General features: G+C 40.8%; 2 protein-coding genes across 3 annotated transcripts; one reads left to right on the top strand and one right to left on the bottom strand.

The window, feature by feature from the left end:
• Positions 1–1,334: 1,334 nt before the first annotated feature.
• Positions 1,335–6,477, bottom strand: Cldnd1 (claudin domain containing 1). 2 transcript variants are annotated; one of them, XM_052157950.1, is made up of 6 exons: positions 6,395–6,474; positions 5,272–5,322; positions 4,723–5,032; positions 3,069–3,179; positions 1,738–1,875; positions 1,335–1,607 (listed from the first exon to the last, which is right to left on the bottom strand). In XM_052157950.1, the coding sequence occupies exons 3-6, from the start codon at positions 5,012–5,014 to the stop codon at positions 1,387–1,389; spliced, it is 762 nt and encodes a 253-aa protein (XP_052013910.1). In that variant the 5' UTR covers positions 5,015–5,032; positions 5,272–5,322; positions 6,395–6,474; the 3' UTR covers positions 1,335–1,386. The 2 variants fall into 2 exon arrangements, with proteins under 2 accessions (XP_052013910.1, XP_052013909.1); XM_052157949.1 differs by lacking the exon at positions 5,272–5,322 and having other exon boundaries at positions 6,395–6,477.
• Positions 6,478–7,821: 1,344 nt separating this feature from the next.
• Gpr15 (G protein-coupled receptor 15) lies at positions 7,822–17,695 on the top strand. The gene is made up of 2 exons (XM_052157940.1): positions 7,822–7,978; positions 15,505–17,695. The coding sequence occupies exon 2, from the start codon at positions 15,640–15,642 to the stop codon at positions 16,720–16,722; it is 1,083 nt and encodes a 360-aa protein (XP_052013900.1). The 5' UTR covers positions 7,822–7,978; positions 15,505–15,639; the 3' UTR covers positions 16,723–17,695.
• The last annotated feature ends 2,124 nt before the right edge of the window (positions 17,696–19,819 follow it).

A 19,819-nucleotide genomic window follows, 5' to 3' on the forward strand; every position in this document is an offset into this window, starting at 1 on the left:
TCAGTTCGTTCTCTCTCTGTGTTACCTGTTTGCAGCTCAAGTTGTGATTTCTCAACCTCCTGCTCCAGTAGTTTACCTAAGATGCTTTGATCATGGTGTTTTATCACTGCAACAAAAAAAGACTAATATACAGACCCAAACAGAGGACTAAGTCATCACCCACAGAGATCCGCGTAGACCTCCATCTTTTAGCCCCTCATGTTGTGATCTCAAACAATTTAGACACTCTACATGATTCTCTTTTTTTATTTTTTTTTAAAAAAGACAGATTTAGGATTTTGGTAAGAAATTACTGAGTTACACTTTTTTTAATCTGTGAAGTGCTACAATAATGGAGTAAATAAATAAGATTTTTTAAGTTCAATGTTTACAGACATATTATAAAAAAATGACTGAATTAGAAGACATTAAGTAATGTTGATACACACCAGGAAGGGATCTGGGCAAGGAAAGGCACGTCATTTCACCACAAGAAATAAAGACCCACAAATGGAGCTTCGTCGATGGCCACAGCTTTAGATCTTGTGGTGGTAGTACCCCCAGTTCTGGGGGGTCGACATTGGTAGGACCTCCCATATGGTACTCAGCTAGAACAAAGCAGTTGGGGAACTGGCTGTGATTCTCCTCCAGCTCTCCGGTGTGTGTATGAGAGGTGGGGAAGCAGCAAAAATCCACAATGGTTTGGTGGCACTGAAAATCCTAATGAGTTTCAGTTTAAAAATAGAAAAAGTATAATGTAGTACAATTAATCAACTTTTCTCTTTGAACTGAAATTTTGCAGTTAAAAGCACAATTTCAAGTAAACATTTTTCACTTTTTTTTTCTTGTAGACAATCACAGTATAAACAGCTGCCATATTTCACCTCAAATGAAGTAATGTACCAAAGTTTAGGGACACAGTTGTTAGATAATTTCCCAATTTTATGTGCACACATCTTAGGAACGCTGCTTCTGCTAGCTGACTGCCAACAACAGGAAAGTAAAGATGAAGTTCTGACAGTGATAGCAGACATCATACCGAGATTCGTTTCTAGTTTCACACAGTTACTACACTACTGGGTTGAGCAGACATTAGCAGAACTTGTTTTGGGTCAATTTTCCACTAATATTCTTTTACAAATTTGGGTCACATCTCTAAAGCTCTTTCTGTCTAAACTCTAAACCTAGATCAGTTTGGTAAAAAGACTGAGTCACTCAGAGAAAACCAAATACATTTTTAAATGATATTTAGTGGCACTGTATATAAATAAAAGGGAATTCAGAATAAAATGGCATATCCACAAAAATAAAAATTAAAGACAAGAGAGGAAGACAAGGGAAAACCTCAATAGTAAAAAAAAAAAAAAAAATATTGAAAATAGCAATCGTCAAGCAGGCAGCTTCCCTTCAAGCCACGCGATAAGCCTTCATCAAGGTGTACTCCTTCCGGTTGGTGTGGGCAGCCCAGATGAAGAGCGCAGATGCCATGAACTGCAAGGGGGCTGAGACGCAGGCCAGGCAGAAGGACCACCCAAATTCTCCAGATACGGTCTTGGGCAGCTCGAGTTTCTGGTGTAGGAGCTCAATGCCAGCGACATAACAACTCACAGAGCCCAGAGTGCACAGACCTTAGAGAGAAATTTAGAAATCTCAACGTGACTATGAAAAAGCACAGGACAAAGCTTCTTGAGCAATGTGACTGTACAGACAGGACAATGACATGGCAATGCTCAGAGAGTCACAAACATCAAGACTAACCTGCAAGGAGATGGAGAATGCCCGTGGCAATGGTGGGATACAGGCTGCGGCAGATACAGGCACAAAGTCCGATCAAAGCCCCGAAGCACATCAAACCCAAGCTAACAAAGGGTAAAAGGAACTGGCAACGCCAAAGGTCTGGGTTTAAAGAGAGAAGAAGGAAAAAAAAAATCACTATTTCAGACCACTTGTCTACAATGGCAATTTTTCACATGTTCTAAAGGATTGTTACAGCTGTTCTCAAAAAGGGAGAAACAGATATTTTAATATCAAACCTTATTAAATCCAAAAGGCTTCCAAGTTTTTCCTGAAACAAATAAAGGGCCACTAATAGGTAAGTCACTGAAGGGTTAGTGCGAGCCCTAACCTCGTGCTTGGAGTAAGCCTCCACACACCTTACACTGTTGGTGCTCGACTGATGGTCTTTGTCACTGAAGGAACTGAGGCTGGGGTGTTAGTAACTTGTACAAATAACGGGAAGAATCACAATTTGAAGTGAAACACAGCTTCCTTCTATGGCCAGACAGAATGAAAGTCTTTGCATGGTCAAATCAAAGGCAGGTGCTAGCAAGTATGGAATGCCGATTACACACGCGGCCGAGCTGAGCAGGGTGTGAGCTGAGCCTGGTGTGTATCCGTCACTTAGCGGCAGCTGTGAATCTCATTAACTCTCCTTTGTACTCCTTTTGTTTTCTAGAATATCATGTAAGTCTCTGACTCTAAATATTAGACCTTCCCTTAAAATCTGCTCGTGACAGATTCCTCTCGCTCTCATTGCACAGTTGAGTAACTGCAGAGTCCTTTGACAGCACTGTCTGGGTAAACACAACTCCAGCCCTGAGGTCTGTAGGTCTGAGCTACAGACAGCCTTTCCTGGCAGCCGGCCTGCTCATCAAGGGTTAGCATGCCCGTGACACTGTTTATTCTGGCGTCCACTCTGGTCACTGTTCCCAGCATTGGAAGGGAATTGTCCACAGGCCTGACACCTGCTGAGCCACTGAGGGCTTGCAGAGCTCAGGCAATGGCAGCGGGCATTTCAAATCGGAATTTTATTCTGCAAAGCTAAGTGCCCCATACTGGAGCCCACTGGTAACATCCTTTGGTGATCTCGAGGCCACCCTCCACTGAACTGGCTCCCTCAACTGCACTTATTTGAAGTTTGTTAAGTATGTTTCCATCTTCCAAATAATACTAGCCATGGAACGGAGCTCATAGGAATGCTGCTGGGGAAGGTAGTTCTTGTGATACTGTACACTAGCACACCGTTCCAAAACCAGACCTCAACCACACACACATTCTCCCAACTGTCCTGCTGAGAGCCAAGTACTCACAGGTCCGAAGCACATCAATGCCACTATTGTGGTTTCCAGGATCAACATATTTCTCCATGAACTGTTCATTTAGTGTGAAACTCATGCATTTTGTAACTACATCAAATGACTCTGGAACAAGAACAATGGCCACTTGTTATCTTCATGGAAATTATGCCATAATAATCTTTCAGTAGTCATATTTGGAAGTAAAAGGTGATGCAGAAAGACATTCTCCAAGCACACATAATCCATGGCTCCCAGTGACACATAGATTGCCACCACTAAGTTTCAGGGACAGTCTCAAGATTTAGACACAAAGATTGAAAAAAAAGAAAAGTAAATGAACAAAAGAGAATGCATGTTAGAAGGGCAGGAAGTACAGACAGGGACACAATCTGAGGATTTCTGATCTTCTCCCTGAAACATACCACACCAGCCACAGTCCTCAAGAGGTGACACAAGTCAACCTTCCTAGGTTCTTGGACAAAAAGCTTCAGTCACTCTTACCCATATACATTCTAACAGAAAAGTCTAACATCTATTCCTTCAAACTACGTTCAGGATCTGACTACTACCCAGGGTTACTATGTGGTCTGATCCCAGTGATCTCTCACCTGAATTACAACCACCTCCTAAGCAATCCCAAGTCATGTGTCCAGAGATGAGGGTGACCGGGCCAGGTCTCTCCTGTGCTCAGTGTCACTGGGTATTCAGAAACCTAGTGCACCACAGGATGTGTCCCACTCCTACCTATCAGCACGTCTCTGAGACCTCTAAGTAGAACTGGAGGCTTACAATACAATGTAGCTGTGTTCCCTTTCTTTGCATGTTACTTCTATTTTTCATACATGGCATGCCTTTTAACACATGTTACTTAAGTGTGTTCTGCTATGATTGGAATAGAATGCTTGCTCAGTAAGAGGCCAAAAGAAGTAAATATAAACAAAAATAAACTGTAAACTTTCCAATTTAATACTTGAAAAATTAAAGCCTTTGTGTTAATAGAATTTTTGAAGAATATATCTGAGAAACAACTTAAGATTCTTTTGTGATTTTGTTTAGGCTATTAACTCTTTATAGTCATGCAAGTCTCAAATATGAACAGATTTAAAACAGAGTTGATCAAATTACATTCTCTAAAATACAAGGCAAATGATGGAAACCTACTACAACATAGGTAATCATTTTTGGTTTTGTTTGCATTATGAGAGAGACAGCCCCAACTGTACTGGATCTTGCTCTGTAGACCAGGCTGGCTTCAACTCAAGAGAGATCTGCCTGCCTCTGCCTTTGGAATGCTGGGGTTAAAGGCTTGTGCCACTGCCGCCTGGCTAACATAGCTAATTGAAGAAGACAATCAACTCACGCTTTGACTTGATTTTGAATACCGCAAATTATCAAATATTTAAACTCTTCAAACTAATTCCTCATGACACGTGGCATGAATAAAAAAACAATTTAGTTATCAAGTCAGATTCAAATGGCTATCATGATATGAGGTATCATGGGATCACGGGGGACCATGGGAATGCACAGAAGTTGAGGAATGAAAATGATAGAAAAAAAGACAGACGCAGAGGATTTTCTTAAGGGAAGGAAGGGGTACATAGACATGCTTACACGTCACTGGACAATCATTACTAAGTAGTAAATGACGGAGACGTGAAAATACCTGTCCTTTCCGGTGGAGCATACCAGTGAGTGTTTTGGGGTACGGTAATGCACCGTCTCCACAAGCCCAAGTTGCCATTGTATCGGAACAGAGCGTCATTATAAGTCTTCTCATCCGCCTCGTCACCGAGGAAATCTTCCAAGATGAGTTTACTCGAATCACTTGCATTCTCTTGAATGGGGCTTCGATACTCATACCAGAAGTCCGTGCCTATCGAGGCGGCCATGTAGATGGTAGAAATGAGACTCAGCACACAAGCAATCACAAAGGCTGTGGCGAAACGGTTATCCATTCTGGCATTCAGACTGCTCTGTTCAAGTTGAAGAAAGAAAAGTCAAACCTCGAGAGCAAATCAGAATATATTCAAAAATAAATAAATAATAAATAAATAAATAAATAAATATGCCCCCTTCACCCTACTCCCCATCCCTTCTTTCCATAATGCAATGCATTCATTTACCGATGTAAAAATTTACAAATAAAAGGGCAAATGTTAAAGTTCGAAACAAAACTCATTCTCATGAAAGTACTTATGGAAAGCTCACATACCCAAGATGCTACGGAGACAGAAGTCTTGTTCTCTAGTCTATCACCTGCATACTAAAACAGACAACACTGAAATGGACATACACATTACAGATACAAACAACAGACATGCCCATAGTTAGCCGTGCAGCGTGCACACACCTTCTCTGCAGATTGGATTTCTACACAAGCTATAAAAGTGTTATGTGGTTCAGGCTTATGTGTAAGAAAAAGAGAGAGAAAGGCTTATGGGTAAGAAAAAGTAGAGTAAGAATCCCCAGCTTTTTAGTGGCAAGGCTTACAAAATAAATAAGGGCAAAAGCGAGGAGTTATTTGGAAATCAGAGTTGAAGGTGTTTGCCCAAGGGGAAGTGTATGTCATAGCAAAAAGAGCAAAAACATCAGGTTAGATATCCAATCTCCCTCAATCCAATTAAACCTAAGCCAAGCTTCTTGACACAACCAGATTCTTCACTCCTTACTCTCCCCCCCCCCATCCATTACACACTTCTCAGCCTCCCTATCCTAAAGTATAGCATTGATCCATAAAAACTATGTAATCCCTACTCGCAAACAGAAAAGTGAGTTAGGCAAAATCTGAACACTCCCTAGGCGTGGACAGGGCTCCACGGCAGTAGTAAATGGCCGCGGTAAAATGACTCAAGGCGGATCACGCTGAGTCAAACCCTGCCAAGTGTCTGTACACCGTGACAGCACCAAACCCCTCGCGCTAAGCACCCGAAAACAGGCTCACAAACTGGGGAGCAGACTTTGGAAAATGGGGAGTGATTCCGGAGAGACCGGGCGACTGCAGCCATCCACAATAACTCAGCAAGTGAGGTTTGTATTCTGATTCTCAAAAATCTCGTCCATCCTGGTGCTCTCGGATGACCTTAAAGGCCGGGTTCTGGAAGCTGCGCCTAGCACAGTCACTCTGGGCCGCACAGCAGGGCCTGGCATGGCGGGCTGAGGCCGGCAGGGCTGGGCGGGTGCCCGGGTACCCGAGCCCAGCCAGCCCCGGCCCCTTGGCCCGGAGCCCCGCCCCTCCCCGCCCCGCCTGCCGCTCCAGCCTCCAGGCCGGGCCGCGCCAGCGAGGAGCCCCCTCCCCACGCCGCGACCCGTGCCGGCCCGCGACCCCGCGCACTCACCGCCCATCCTCTCACTCCACCGGCTTCGCCCTCCAGCTCCGACCACAGCACCCTACTCTCCCCGCGCCTCCTCTGACGCACTTCCCTGCAGAGCCCGCCCCCTCCATAACTCCCGCGCCTCCGCCTCCGCCTCCACCCCGGGCCGGGCCAAAGCGGCCCTGGGCCGAGGGGCCTTGTGGGACTTGTAGGAACACCAGAGGAAAAGCGGCTAGAGCTGGAGGAGAGCATGCCTGACAAGGCGCGAGGAATTGTGGGGAATGTAGTTCTCTCCGAAGAAAGAACTCTGAAGATCAGTGAGCAAAGCAGAGGTCTTAGCTACCTGATTGTTACACCTCAGAAAAGGAAGGACCAAACTCCAGAAAGTGATGGGGGGAGGATATTTGGTCAATCACAGTCAAAGGCTTTGATTTATATAGCCCAGATCTAACGTCGAGTCTTGTGTTTTCCCTACGATAACACCTTACCTCTAAAAATTAGTACTAATAAGTTAATGAACTTTAATGGGACTTTACTCTCCAAATATCACCCCCTCCCCCATTTCCTTCATCTTCCCTCCCATTTGAGCAAAGTGTTCTTCTAATATTATAACCTGATATGATACAATTACCTTATTCTTGTTTGAAGAAATCTGTTATTTGCTCTCTACTGTAATAAAGTTTCTTGTTTAAGTAAGTTTCAGTTGGTTTATTTAAAACTTGTAAATCCGAAGGATACTAGATGTCAAAAATGTGACTTTATTTAAGTGTGAATATAATATGAAATGGAATTTAGAGAGCATCATTTCCAACAGAAAAAGTTATGGGCAGCCTCAGAGACAGACAGCTCCAAGGACATGGAGTAACGGAATGATTCTAAGCCCTCAAATGCTTCACAAGAATTTCTAAAGAGGTAGGTAGAGAAGACTTTTTTAGTTGGAAATCGTTTGCCTTTGGCTCCTGATTCCAGTTGACCATCGCAGGCTATGTCTGGAAATGGACTTCTGACCGACAGAGCCCAATATCCGCATGGCACGACTAGATTTTCACGAATAACATCAAATGAAAATGTAATTTGCCTCGGGTGTCATCTTGAAAGCTTGATGATAGTGTACAGGAGAACAGTGAATCCACAGGAAGACTTGTGAATGCATTAATTCAGCAGATGTCTTCATCCACAGGCCTTCATGAGACGTCTACTTCCTGAAGCAACTTGCGCAACCTTGCTGTGAGAAGGGACATTTTAAGAAGAAACAGCCTAAGTTTCTAGACAGAGAAACTGGGGCCCATGAAGATAAACTTGGCAAACGTGAACTCTGAGCTTAGTAAACCAATTTTATGACACTGGACAGTTTAGTTAATAATCTTTAAGATAAGGTTGCCTTTGGTTTTCAATATATGGATTTTTGAAAATAGAATCTATAGATAAGGAAATGTAAAAAAAAAAAAAAAAAAAAAAAGTCAGGCAGGGAACCCTGAGAATTGCTAAGGAAGCATTAAAGCATTATTTACAATTGAATGTCCAGTTGTTTGAATGAGATCAGTATAAGTAGCTTTTGAAAACTCCTGATTGACCCGGATGAAGAAGAGAAGCCTGTCATAAATAGAGGTAGGTATTCTTGTGCACCCCAGCTTCTGGACCTGTCTGCTAACTACCCAGTCATTAGCCTCGTGCCAGGAGGGTATTTCAATGTTCTTGTTTCGTCATGAGCTCTAGAAGTTCTAAGTTCTGGGCTCACAGTACACTGGTCATTATGACACTGGAGTCACTCTACAAAGGAAAGAGATGTTTTCACCTTCCAACAGCACAGAACACCCAGAAAACGCTCAGAACCTTGTTCAGTCACAAACTTAGGGTCAACATGGAAGTGTGTCCTTGAGGTTTTAGCCACCCTGAATACCACAGAACAGAAGACCTGAACTTCCTTCTCAAACACAGTCCCACAGACCACATATTCACATGTCTGGGTTATCTCTGCATCTTTGGTGTTTTCCAATTTTTATTTATGCTATGTCTTGTGGGTAAGTCGAACAGACCTGTAATCAGTTTTTTAGAGTTAAAAGTTTGTTCCTATTTTTTTTCTGGGCTGTTCATCAGTAGCTAGTCTCATATGTATTGTTAAATGAACCAAGTACAACTTAGCATCCATCACAGATTATAGGATATAGGCTTCAAACAGTTGAACTAGACTTCTGGCTAGATTTGCTAAATCTGATGTTTCTAGTTTTCTGGGGGAAAGAGTTATAATTATAGTGCACTGTAAATGAGCACAGTAACAGAAAATCTATATAGTTAGATAATGCTATTTGCACAATAATTACCTTACCTCCCAGATTCCCTAAGATTATTAAATACAATTCTGCTCATTTAAAATGATCATTGTTCACTTGTGTTAATCAAAATATAGCAACCTTGTATATATACATCTTAAATATATGTCCTATTTTTCATATAAACTTTGGTGATCAGAATGGAAAATAGAAATAGTTTCTGAGTTCTAGCCAAAGCCTAAAATTGTGATCAAAATTGCTTTGTATCCATCTACTGTAGAACAGTGGCTAACCTTGATTCAGGAAAAAAGCATGTAAAAGTTGCATCTTAAAATCACTGTGGGGCAATCACCAAGAAAGACTGCTCAGACATGGGTTTAAGCCAATAGAAAGACTTTATTAGCAGGCTGCTGGCTACTCTGGGTGTTCAGGGTATCCCTGAGCCTTTCTCAGGGTAAGCTTTTCAGCCCAAACACCATGTTCTAGATTGGCATCCTTCAGTCAACAAAAATAGTTAGCCAGAAGAAGAGCGGCAGAAGCTGAGAAGAAAGCCAGGTTAGTACTTTTAGAGGCTTTCCCAGAACTGTGGACTTGATGGACTAGGTGTTTGTTTCCACATTCTGAGTTCTATGGTACGTGGGACCTTCACAGAGTCAGTCATGGTTAGGTCAGGGGCTCTGTTACAAAGTATTAAACTTAATCCATTTTATTTATAAAATCCTATTAAGTATCTCAAAGGGAAATACATTATAGTTGTTTAATTCCTATTACTTGTGAATGGCAATATAATAAACAACCATTTGGAGATGAGAAAGTTTTTCTTTATTTTAAAAGACGATGGTGGGTCTTTCTGGGTCCTAGTGACCTTATTAGTTAAATAGCTATTAAACCACTACTGAAGTCCTAAATTTTATGACTCATAATTCAATTGAAAAGATAGAAATGTAACTTCAAACTACAGTTATAGATTTGCTGGCGGCAGCAGAAGTTGAGGTATACATAGTTGACATATATTCAAATTTATAGATTTGTGAATTGCTTCTGACTTAACAAGATATATTAAGTTAAAACATTGGCATAAAACAAAAAAAAAGTATGCTATGTTAACTAGAGATGATGTTAACTCTCTGTGGTGGCTTATGTTGCGATGAAATTGGTAGGGCTAGTGTAAAACAGAAGCTGTCCAAGAGGATTGTGAAAAGTTCTTGTAGGTTAGAAATGGTTCCAAATCCAAGGATGATTCAATCTAGACTTATAAGCGGTTTCCTGGCTACCTATTGCAGCCAGACACTAGGGTGAATTGCTGAGGACACCAACATAAATAACTTCATTATGCATAACATAAATGAATGCAAGATCTATTTTTCACTTGTGAGAGTGTGTATGTATGTGGGCATGCAGATGCTATAAGCACACTTATGGAAGTTGGAAGACAATCTGTGATAGTGGGATGTCTTCTTCCATGATGTGGAATCCAGAGGATCAAAATCAGGCTTGGCAGCAGGCATTTTTACCCAGTGAGCCATCTGCCATCCCCAGATCTACTATTATAATGAGGCCTAAAGCATGTTCTAGAATAATAGCACAATTTATCCATGACTAAATATGAGTTAGCAAGAAAAATAATAAGCTAAACATGGATTCACTGATAAGAACAAATATACCCCTCCTAGTCTGGCATGCTATTTTAATAAATTCTAAATTCTCCAAGTAACTATAAGAATAAAAAAAAAAAGAGACTCTTAAAGTATGAACTGTTTCCTTAAAGTTAACTATTTAAATGATTTCATATTTTATTATATTCATATAGGAAGTAAACAAGAGAAGCGTGTTTAACATAAATAATCACATCTGTAAACACAAAGAGAAATAATTTGCTTTGTGCTCTTTGCCATTTATCCTGGGACCTGTTAGTAGAACACACATCAGTTGAAGGCCTTATATTCAAGATGGCTTTGTATCTTACTTTTGTCTATGATCTGATGACATATCCATCCTGTCAACTTTGAAAGGGGGCAGAGTTGATGAGTGGAAAGAAGCCAAAGTAATTTAAACCCAATGCCAGAAGTAAGAAACAGACTGCAGATATAGCTGGATAACGGGGTAGTAGACTTAACTGAGAAAATGTCTCAATGAAGTAAATCTACCATCTCCTTGTTCAACATCTTATACATTTCTGAATATATTTTATGAATTAAGCAAAGTAGAGAACAGAAATTTTTTTAACATCCCTAGAATGTTGTGAAGTCCAGGCTAAAAAGCCTTCTACGGATTTCAGCTTTTGACATAATTTTAAAACCCCCAAAAGCAGCCGATGTAATTACAGAGCACAGCATATCGTGGTGATTATTTTATGCAACTAGGCATAGTACTTCTAAACTTCTGCATGTTAAATATAGCATTCTAGGCTGCTGACTGAGTCCATAAATCTAGACAGGATTGAAGAAGCTATAATTAGTAGATAGCATGTGTAACTAATATGAGCAATGGGCTTTGGCATCCACAGGTTCAACACTGTAGCTTTGAAAGTTCAAAAGAACTACTTTAAGAATAGTCTATTTTAGCTGGGCGGTGGTGGACGCCTTTAATCTCAGTACTTGGGAGGCAGAGGCAGGCGGATTTCTGAGTTCAAGGCCAGCCTGGTCTACAGAGTGAGTTCCAGGAAGTCTGTTTTAGACTTAAGAACTACAGGGGTCTGAGGGACAGAGAGGCAGAAGGGCAGAGGAAAGCAGATCTCTGTGACTTCATGACCAGCTCTCTCAACCCTCTCTCAAGGAGAAAAACATAAATAAAAAAATAAAAATCCAATAGAATCATTTCTGACAAGGATTGTAATGAAAGCGTCAGTATTTTGCTGGGTTTTTTGTTTGTTGGTTTGTTTGTTTGTTGTTTTGGCTTTTTTTTTTTTTTTAGGTAAATCAGTCCCCAAGGGGAATATTGATTCAATTATGAATCCTTACATCCTTCTTTTCCTTTTTGAGGGAACCCTGTCTACATTGCCTCTTCACATGTTAATGGACTTGCTGATGCTTTCGAGTTTTGAACTACATTTCACTGGCTTTTGTTTTAATCATTAGTATCTACATATGTATTTCAAAGGATGCTCACAGTGCTAAAAATAACCCTTGCATTCAGGTTTCCTGGAACTTCCCTATTTTATAGCTAGCCTTTAATGTGGGTTTTCTTTTATGCCAGCATTGTATTCTTAGTTACTAAAATCCCTGAACCATGCTAGTTTGCTCCATCATTATCTTAAAACAGCTCATAGGCTTCCTAATGTAGGTGTGGAGATACTATCAACCCACCATGGATATTCCGTCATGAAGACGTCGGTCTCATGTTCTCACAGTTCGACATACCTCAGGTTGCCACATTGGCTAAAGTGAGACGCCTTATCTGTAATTGCTTCAAGAGTTTACTGTAAATGTCAGATTCATTAGATAAGGTTTACACCACCAACTCAGCAATTTCAGAAGCTTGAAAACAAAAATTTAGGCTACAGAGATTAAATAGAATTGTAAATATTTAGCCAATTTTCTTTTCTTGTTGTTGTTGCTCTACTTCTTCTTCTTTCTTCCTCCTCCTCCTCCTCGTCCTCTTCTTCTTCCTCATCTTCTTCTTTTGAAACAGGAACTCACTGGGTAGACCATCCTGGCTTTGAACTCACAAAAATTAACCCACCTCTGCATCCTAAATGCTAAGATTTAAGGTGTATGCTTCCATACCTGGCCAGCAATTCTATTTTCTTTTCTTTTGTTTAAATATTTATTTATTTAGTGTATATGAGTACACTGTAGCTGTCTTCAGACACACCAGAAGAGGGCATCAGATCCCATTACAGATGGTTGTGAGCCACCATGTGGTAGCTGGGAATTGAACTCAGGACCTCTGGGAAGGCAGTCAGTGCTGAGCCATGTCTCTAGCCCCTAGAAATTCTATTTTCATCTATAGGTATGAAGTCTAGTAAACTCAGGTTATCATGCTTAGTGGCAAACGCCTCCAAGCAGCTGAGCCATCTTACTGGTGCCAAGAAATGTTCTTGACACATATCTAAAAATTAAAACCCCTTAGCCCCCAAGGGGACCATGTGAATCTCCCTGGGAAGGAAATGTAGAATAATAGATCTTATGGGTGGACTAGGGATGCATGGGAACGGGAACGGGAAGAATCATGTGGAGGAAGAATAGAGGGAGAGAGTACTAGGAGAGATGACTGGAGTTGGCAGGGAGGGCATTTCAGGGCAAGGTAGAAACCCAGCACTATGGAAACTTCCAGGAATCTACATGGGTGACCTTAGCTGAGACTCCTAGTAATGGGGGAAGTGGAGCCTGAATCAACCGTCTTCTGTAACCAAACACGGCTTCCAGTAGAGGAATTGAGACACCAACCCAGCCACAAAACTTTCAACCTACAACTTGCCCTGCCTGCAAGATGTGCTGGGGTAAAGGTAGTACAGAATGTATGTGGGAGGGGGAAAAGAGGACAACCAATGACTTGAGACCCGTGCCATGAGAGGGAGTCTACACCTGACACTCCCTGGAGGACTGTGACCCTCCAGGGTCTATTCTAGGCTAGATAGCCCAGAGGCCTAGAATAGAACAAAAAAAAAAATAGAGGTTGGGGGATGAAAGGACTCCTAATACTCTGCATACTTGTAGAGCAGAGCCTAGCATAACTGTCAACAGAAAGGCTTCATCTAGCCACTGATGGTAGCAGTGCAGAGACCGACAACCACAGAGTAGGCAGAGCTGAGAGAATCCTGCAGAAGAGAGGGAGGATGAATGAATAGTAGGAGCCAGAGGGGTCAAGAACACCACAAGATATTCAACTAATTGGAGCTCTTAGGGGCATAGAGACTGAACCAACAATCAGGGAGCATGTGTGGGTCTGACTGATGCCCTCGCCTCTATGTTATGGTTGTGTACCTTGGTATTCTTGTGGGACTCCTAACAGTGGGAATTGGGGCTGCATCTGACTCTTTTGCCTGCCGTTGGGACCCTTTTCCTCCTAGTGGGTTGCCATGTCCAGCGTTAATAGGAGGAGAAGTGCCTAGTCTTGTTGCAAATTGATAGTCATGTGTGGTTGATATCCCTGGAAGGAAAAGGGAGAAGTAGATCTGGGAGCAAGGGGGGAGAGGGGCTGGGAAAAGAAGAAGATAGAAGAGATACATGCTTTCAGGATGTGATATATGAGAGAAGAATAAATTTAAAAGATCTTTAACCCCCAACTCAGCCTTGTGTTATCAAATGCACAGTAACTTCTGACTGAACCAGTTTAGTGTTACAACTAAGGCACAATGAGAGAAAATTTCTGTGATTAGTCCTTCAACACGTGTACATATAGGTGCAGTGTTTAAATATTCCACTTTAAAAGACTATTCTTTTCCATGTAAATATTGTCCTACTTCAAAATATTTCAGGGGGGGGGGGGAGTGAATCGTTCTCTTAAATAAAGTTTACCCAGTGGGACGGATTTCTGTCCCAGAAATGTCAAACTATTAATTAGCTTCTCTGAACTGCAGCCTATATTTAGTGGAGTCTATGCCCTCCATGACGTGAATGAACATTACAGAACAGTTGGGGACAAAGAATAAGGCAAGTCATCCTACAGGTCAACCCCTGGTGAATTCTTGTCTTGCTCCGGAAGAGACAAGTCTCCACCCTTCCCTGATTGTACTTCTCTTACCTGGTGCAGAGATGACCTTAGACCACAAGAAGGGAGAGCCAATTACTGTCTTCAGCATACCAGTTAGTGAAGAAATTGAGTTTCAGTAAAAAGGATTTTAAATATATACATTTAATATATAAATGAATTATATATATATAATATATATATACATGACATATTTCTATGTCAGTATCCCTTCTGAACAACAGTGACTACTGTCAAAACTGACATTTTGAGCATTAAATGAGATGGATAGAAGGAGAAGAGGAGAGGAAGAGAGTACAAGAGACTCCTCAGGTTGTGAAGAATTCATGTTAATGAAATAAATTTCCAAAGTTGCTATTTTACTATGGTCTTTATGTATGAGAAATACACATGAAAACGCGCACTGGAAGGCCTTCAGTTTTAGTTTGTTTCTCAAATATTTTATACTGAAATTCTAGAACTAGCAGGTCTCCTAGGAAGGCACTTTGTGCAGTATTTACATCTGTTGCCATGTCACTGGTGAGAGGAGACATTTAATGAGAAATGATAAGTCAAAACCTAAAAGACACATCCTGGGAGAAGTAGCAAACACTTTTCCCCCCAGGACTGAGAAAGATGATGCAGAAAGGTCCTAACTTCAAAGGCTTCTCTGGATAGAAGCAGTGAGGCAGAGAGCAAGCAAAGATAATCCAATGTCTGCATAGCAGAGCAGGTAAAGGTAAAACTAGCACCGAGTGCTTTTAAACCATCTTTCATTACAGTTACAGAATTGCAAATTGCTGATGAACATGCTCTGTTTTCTCACAATATATATGCATGTATGGATCTCATAGTATGTATATATGTCTATCAATACTGTGAGAAAACAGAGTACCTTCATTAGCAATTTGCAATTGTATAATAACCATATTTTAAAGGTGACAGAAAAGGCTAGAGTCAAATAATTCAGCGTCAAAAAATCCTTTGATTTTTAAAAGACGTTAAAATAAAAATGTCGATTCAATTTTTTTTTAATTTTCTGAATTTAAGAAAAAAAATCAAACGTCTTGAATAAAGAAGTCAAAAAAAAAAAAAAAAAAAACCTAAGTTTCACGGGGGAGTAGAAAGAAAGAAAACCACAACCACAGCCAATACCAATCACAGGGTGCTCTTGTGGGCTCCAGCAGACTGGCAGTAACTACACTTTTGAATCTGTTTTCATGTTCATCCAAGATCTTGAAAGAGACGGAGAGAAAGAAAGAACAGCAACAGCAAGAAAGAGAGTACATCAAGAAGCTCCCTTGATTTCTCAAGTTCTGAAGACTCTGAGTAAGGACACCTTCCAGATTCAGCGTCGGACCCTCACTGATGGAGCCAGCAACAACCCTGTTTATTGTGGATTATTACGACGCTACAAGCCCAGATCCTTCCATCATGGAGACTCCCTCCCACATCTCCTACATATCTGTCTTCCTCCCTGTCTTTTACACAGCTGTGTTCCTGACTGGAGTGTTGGGGAATTTCATCCTCATGGTCGCTCTGCATTTCAAACACGGCAACCGAAGACTGATCGACATCTTTATCGTCAACCTGGCTGCCTCTGACTTCATTTTCCTTGTCACAGTGCCTCTTTGGATGGATAAGGAAGCCTCTCTAGGACTCTGGAGGACTGGCTCGTTCCTGTGCAAAGGCAGCTCCTATGTGATCTCGGTGAATATGCACTGTAGTGTCTTCCTGCTCACGTGCATGAGCATGGACCGTTACATGGCTATCCTGCACCCAGCCTTAGCCAGGAGATTGAGAAGGAGAAGCTGTGCCTATGTAGTGTGTGCTGTCGTCTGGATCGTCTCGTGCCTCCTGGGATTGCCCACTCTTCTATCCAGAGAGCTCACTCACATTGAAGGCAAGCCGTACTGTGCAGAGAAGAAACCCACGTCATTAAAACTGATGTGGGGCCTGGTAGCCTTGATTGCCACCTTTTTTGTCCCTCTCCTGAGCATTGTGACCAGCTACTGCTGCATCACAAGGAGGCTGTGTGCTCGTTACCAGCAGTCGGGAAAGCACAACAAGAAACTGAGGAAGTCCATAAAGATCATCATCATAGTGGTGGCAGCCTTCACCGTCTCCTGGGTGCCCTTTAACACTTTTAAGCTCCTAGCCATTGTTTCAGGGTTGCAGCCAGAAGGCCAGTTTCCCTCCGAGACTTTTCAGCTGGCCATGAATGTGACTGGGCCCTTGGCATTCGCCAGTAGCTGTGTCAACCCACTCATTTACTACGTCTTTGACAGCTATATCCGCAGGGCCATTGTACATCGTCTGTGCCCTTGTCTGAAGACCCACGACCTTGGGAGCAGCACTGAGACATCAGACAGTCACCTCACTAAGGCTTTTTCCAACTTCATTCATGCAGAGGATTTTGTCAGGCGGAGGAAGAGGTCTGTGTCGCTCTAAAAGGATCTGTGACATTTCAAGTTCTGTTGGCACTCGCAGGAAGCTGGGTTTTGTCAGCGACATAAAAGCATTAAAGATGAAATTCATATTGATTCATAAATCCAAGCAAGTGTTGGCTTTTTTTTTAAGCCTTCCTGAAGAGCTGTGGATCTGACTAGGCCATATCAGTATGTTCACTTTAAAGGTCTAACTTGGAATCAAGCCAACCAGGCAAACTACAAACTCCATTGTCCTTGAGCTCAAAAGTTGTTGTTCATGAATGAAATCTTTTATGCATGTCAATGCACCTTCTGGCCTTTTGAGACCATCTGTTCATGCTGGGCTGTGTTTGGAAGAGATACTTTCAACTGGTAAGAAGTGTAGTGCAGTGCTGGATAACAAAACCAAAAATGCTTGTACTCTGCAACTCACTGTCCCTGAGTTACTGAGATTGACTCTGGCCCCAATTAATAGTCTATCTGGTGAGTCTTCCTCTCTCTCCTGCCTTGGCTTTCAGACCTAGCTTTGAACTGGGAAAAACAAAAGAAAGAAAACCCTTAGGAGGATACCAAACCACTGTGTGTTTGTGTTTATGAATTGAGAGACACCTCATCACCTGATCTGAAATGTGTTAGCAAGTACTCATTGCATAGGTTTGACCTTTGCCTTGTAAGAACTATTGGTAACAATTCATCTTATTATATGCTATGGTAACTGCTTTTTATAAAGATTTAATACGTTGTTTGTTTTCATTGCCTTTATAAATTAGAATTTGGCTTTGTTGTAATTACATGTTTTGAATTACCTATCATCTAGTTATCAAATGAAAATGTTACTACTAATGTAATTGGAGCAGGGAGGTTTGGACCCACCCCCATGCAGAGGATCACTTAAGGTTCTAATTAAAATGTTACTGTGTACATCCTTTTAACAATTCTTTTGCTTGGTGTATATAATTTCAAGATGATGTGGGATGCTCTGTATCCAGCTAAAATAAAAGATCTATCAGAGAAGTGGTGCTAGTGTGTTACATATGCTTTTAGTCCCAGAACCTTGCTGAGTCTCCTTACCAAGTACAATACTGAGTCAGCTTGTGCCCGTATTTAAAGCAGAACACTACAGCAGTCAAGTGAGTTATTGTAAGCTTGGCCTTTGAGTTCAGAAAAAGTGAGTTTTTATTTCTACTCTTGACTCAAACAAACTACCTTTTCATTGACAGTTTTAGAACTAAGAAAATAGACTAGCTTACTTAATTTCCCCCCCAAGTATCTTTCACAGTAAGAAAATCTCAAATATTGGGCATGTTCTTATATTGAACCTATTTTGAAAGTTCAGGTTTGGGTTTAACAAATTATTTAACTTGTTTATTTCTCTACACTGCTACCAAATGAAATACTACATTGTATAAGTATTAATATGAAGAATATTAAAATATTAATTTTAATAACATTAATAGCAGTAAATATAATAGCAGCTATTTAATAGATTGATGTGTTTAGGTTAATAAAATTTTCTGAGAAACCTCAAAATTGAATACAAAATAGTTAAGCAGTTCTTCAAAGCTTAAGCAGAATACAGAATATCGAAGACAAATTTTTATCACACAGAACAGTGAGACACCTTACTAACCATGGAAGTTACTGCTTTTAAGAAGTGCTTTTAAAAAAATAAACAGCTAAAATGGTCATTCACAATGAGAAAGCCTGGGACATTCCTTTAAGCATCATCATAATACCAGGTCTTAACTCTTCTGTCAAATCAAACAACACGCATTGCCAAGAATCTTTAGAAAATAAATCTGACACCCTAACACATTAGATCTTTCAGGTTACACCCAAGATTACTAAAACAGTATCAAAGTAATAATCTAAAGGAAAATATAGTAAGGCTGTTTGTTTTCATTTACTTTAAGCTATTACGTCTTTAACAACAAAACCAACAGTACACCAGTGTCCAAAGCACTTCTACAGTAGTTTTCTTGAATTTATCCCCCAGAGAAGCCTCCATTAAAACCTTGGTAACATGTTGCCTTATAACCAATGGTTAGTTTTCAAATAAATCTAATGAAGACTGCATAGCCCCAGGCATACATCAAAAGATTCATACTAACCTGATGCTTCTTGAAATTTGTGTATTATGTCCACTCTGCCAAGCCAAACCACCTCTGTGCTAACCATTATAATAATGGCCACGAGAGGAGACCATGTGCGTGACTGAGAGTGATCTATCACTGGGGTCACAAGTTAATTTCTTTTTTAAAACTGCAGATAGCACAGTATGTGGTGGTGGGCAGAGGAAATCTTACCCTGTGATTCATCTCAAGCCCTCAAATCACTCTCCTTTCTCACTGGCAATCTCAGAAGTGAGAAATGACTTGCCTGCTTTGTCTGGCCTCACAAAATAGTAAGCCTCGGTTTTTCTACAGAGCTCATTCACAAAAGCCAAGCAATACTAAAATAAATGTAAGTTTATTTTAAAAAGCCATGCCACTGGTGTAGCCTGCTAACAGGACAGTGCCAGAAGTCTTGTCAGAGAAGACACAGATCATCTTTGGAACCACTGAACTATTTGCATTACCAATTGCTTGCTTTAAGTCAACATTTTTTTATTGAAAAGACAGTAATTATGGCTAGAATTTATATAGACTTGTCCAGGAAAAATAATCTGCCAATACTATGATTTTATTTTAAAGATGTAAAAAGAAAAATTCTACCTACATTAGAATGAGTTGCCTACATTGTTTCTGGTTGTTTTAGTCATTTCCATGATAGAGCTATATTTCATAGCCAAATTGGTAAATGAAAATTGTGTCCTAAAAAAGTACAGCAACACCCCCCCCCAAAAAAAAACTACTTTAAATGTCTGCATAGTCCCAGGCATACATCTAAAGATTCATACTAAGTTGATGCTTCTTGAAATTCGTGTATTGTGTCCACTCTGCCAAGCCAAACCACCTCTGTGCTAACCATTATAATAATGGCCAAGAGAGGGGACCATGTGCATTGGTACACCAAACAACTAATATAAGTTCTTAGGACCAGTTCTGATTAACAGTCTATTTGCTATATATATTAAGTACGCACAAAGTTTCTAAGTCTCAAACATACTTTAAAATTAT

This window comes from Apodemus sylvaticus, chromosome 15 (assembly GCF_947179515.1).
Source record: "Apodemus sylvaticus chromosome 15, mApoSyl1.1, whole genome shotgun sequence".
Lineage (NCBI taxonomy): Eukaryota > Metazoa > Chordata > Mammalia > Rodentia > Muridae > Apodemus > Apodemus sylvaticus.

Bases quoted from the DNA above. Each gene is read 5' to 3' on its own strand.
- Cldnd1 (XM_052157949.1), bottom strand. From the start codon at position 5,014: ATGGATAACCGTTTCGCCACAGCCTTTGTGATTGCTTGTGTGCTGAGT. The intron at 3,180-4,722 runs GTATTTTCACGT...TTCTTGTTCCAG, and splicing joins TGCTCCACCGGAAAGGACAG to AGTCATTTGATGTAGTTACA. The intron at 1,876-3,068 runs GTGAGTACTTGG...CTTTAAACCCAG, and splicing joins CATTGATGTGCTTCGGACCT to ACCTTTGGCGTTGCCAGTTC.
- Gpr15 (XM_052157940.1), top strand. From the start codon at position 15,640: ATGGAGCCAGCAACAACCCTGTTTATTGTGGATTATTACGACGCTACA.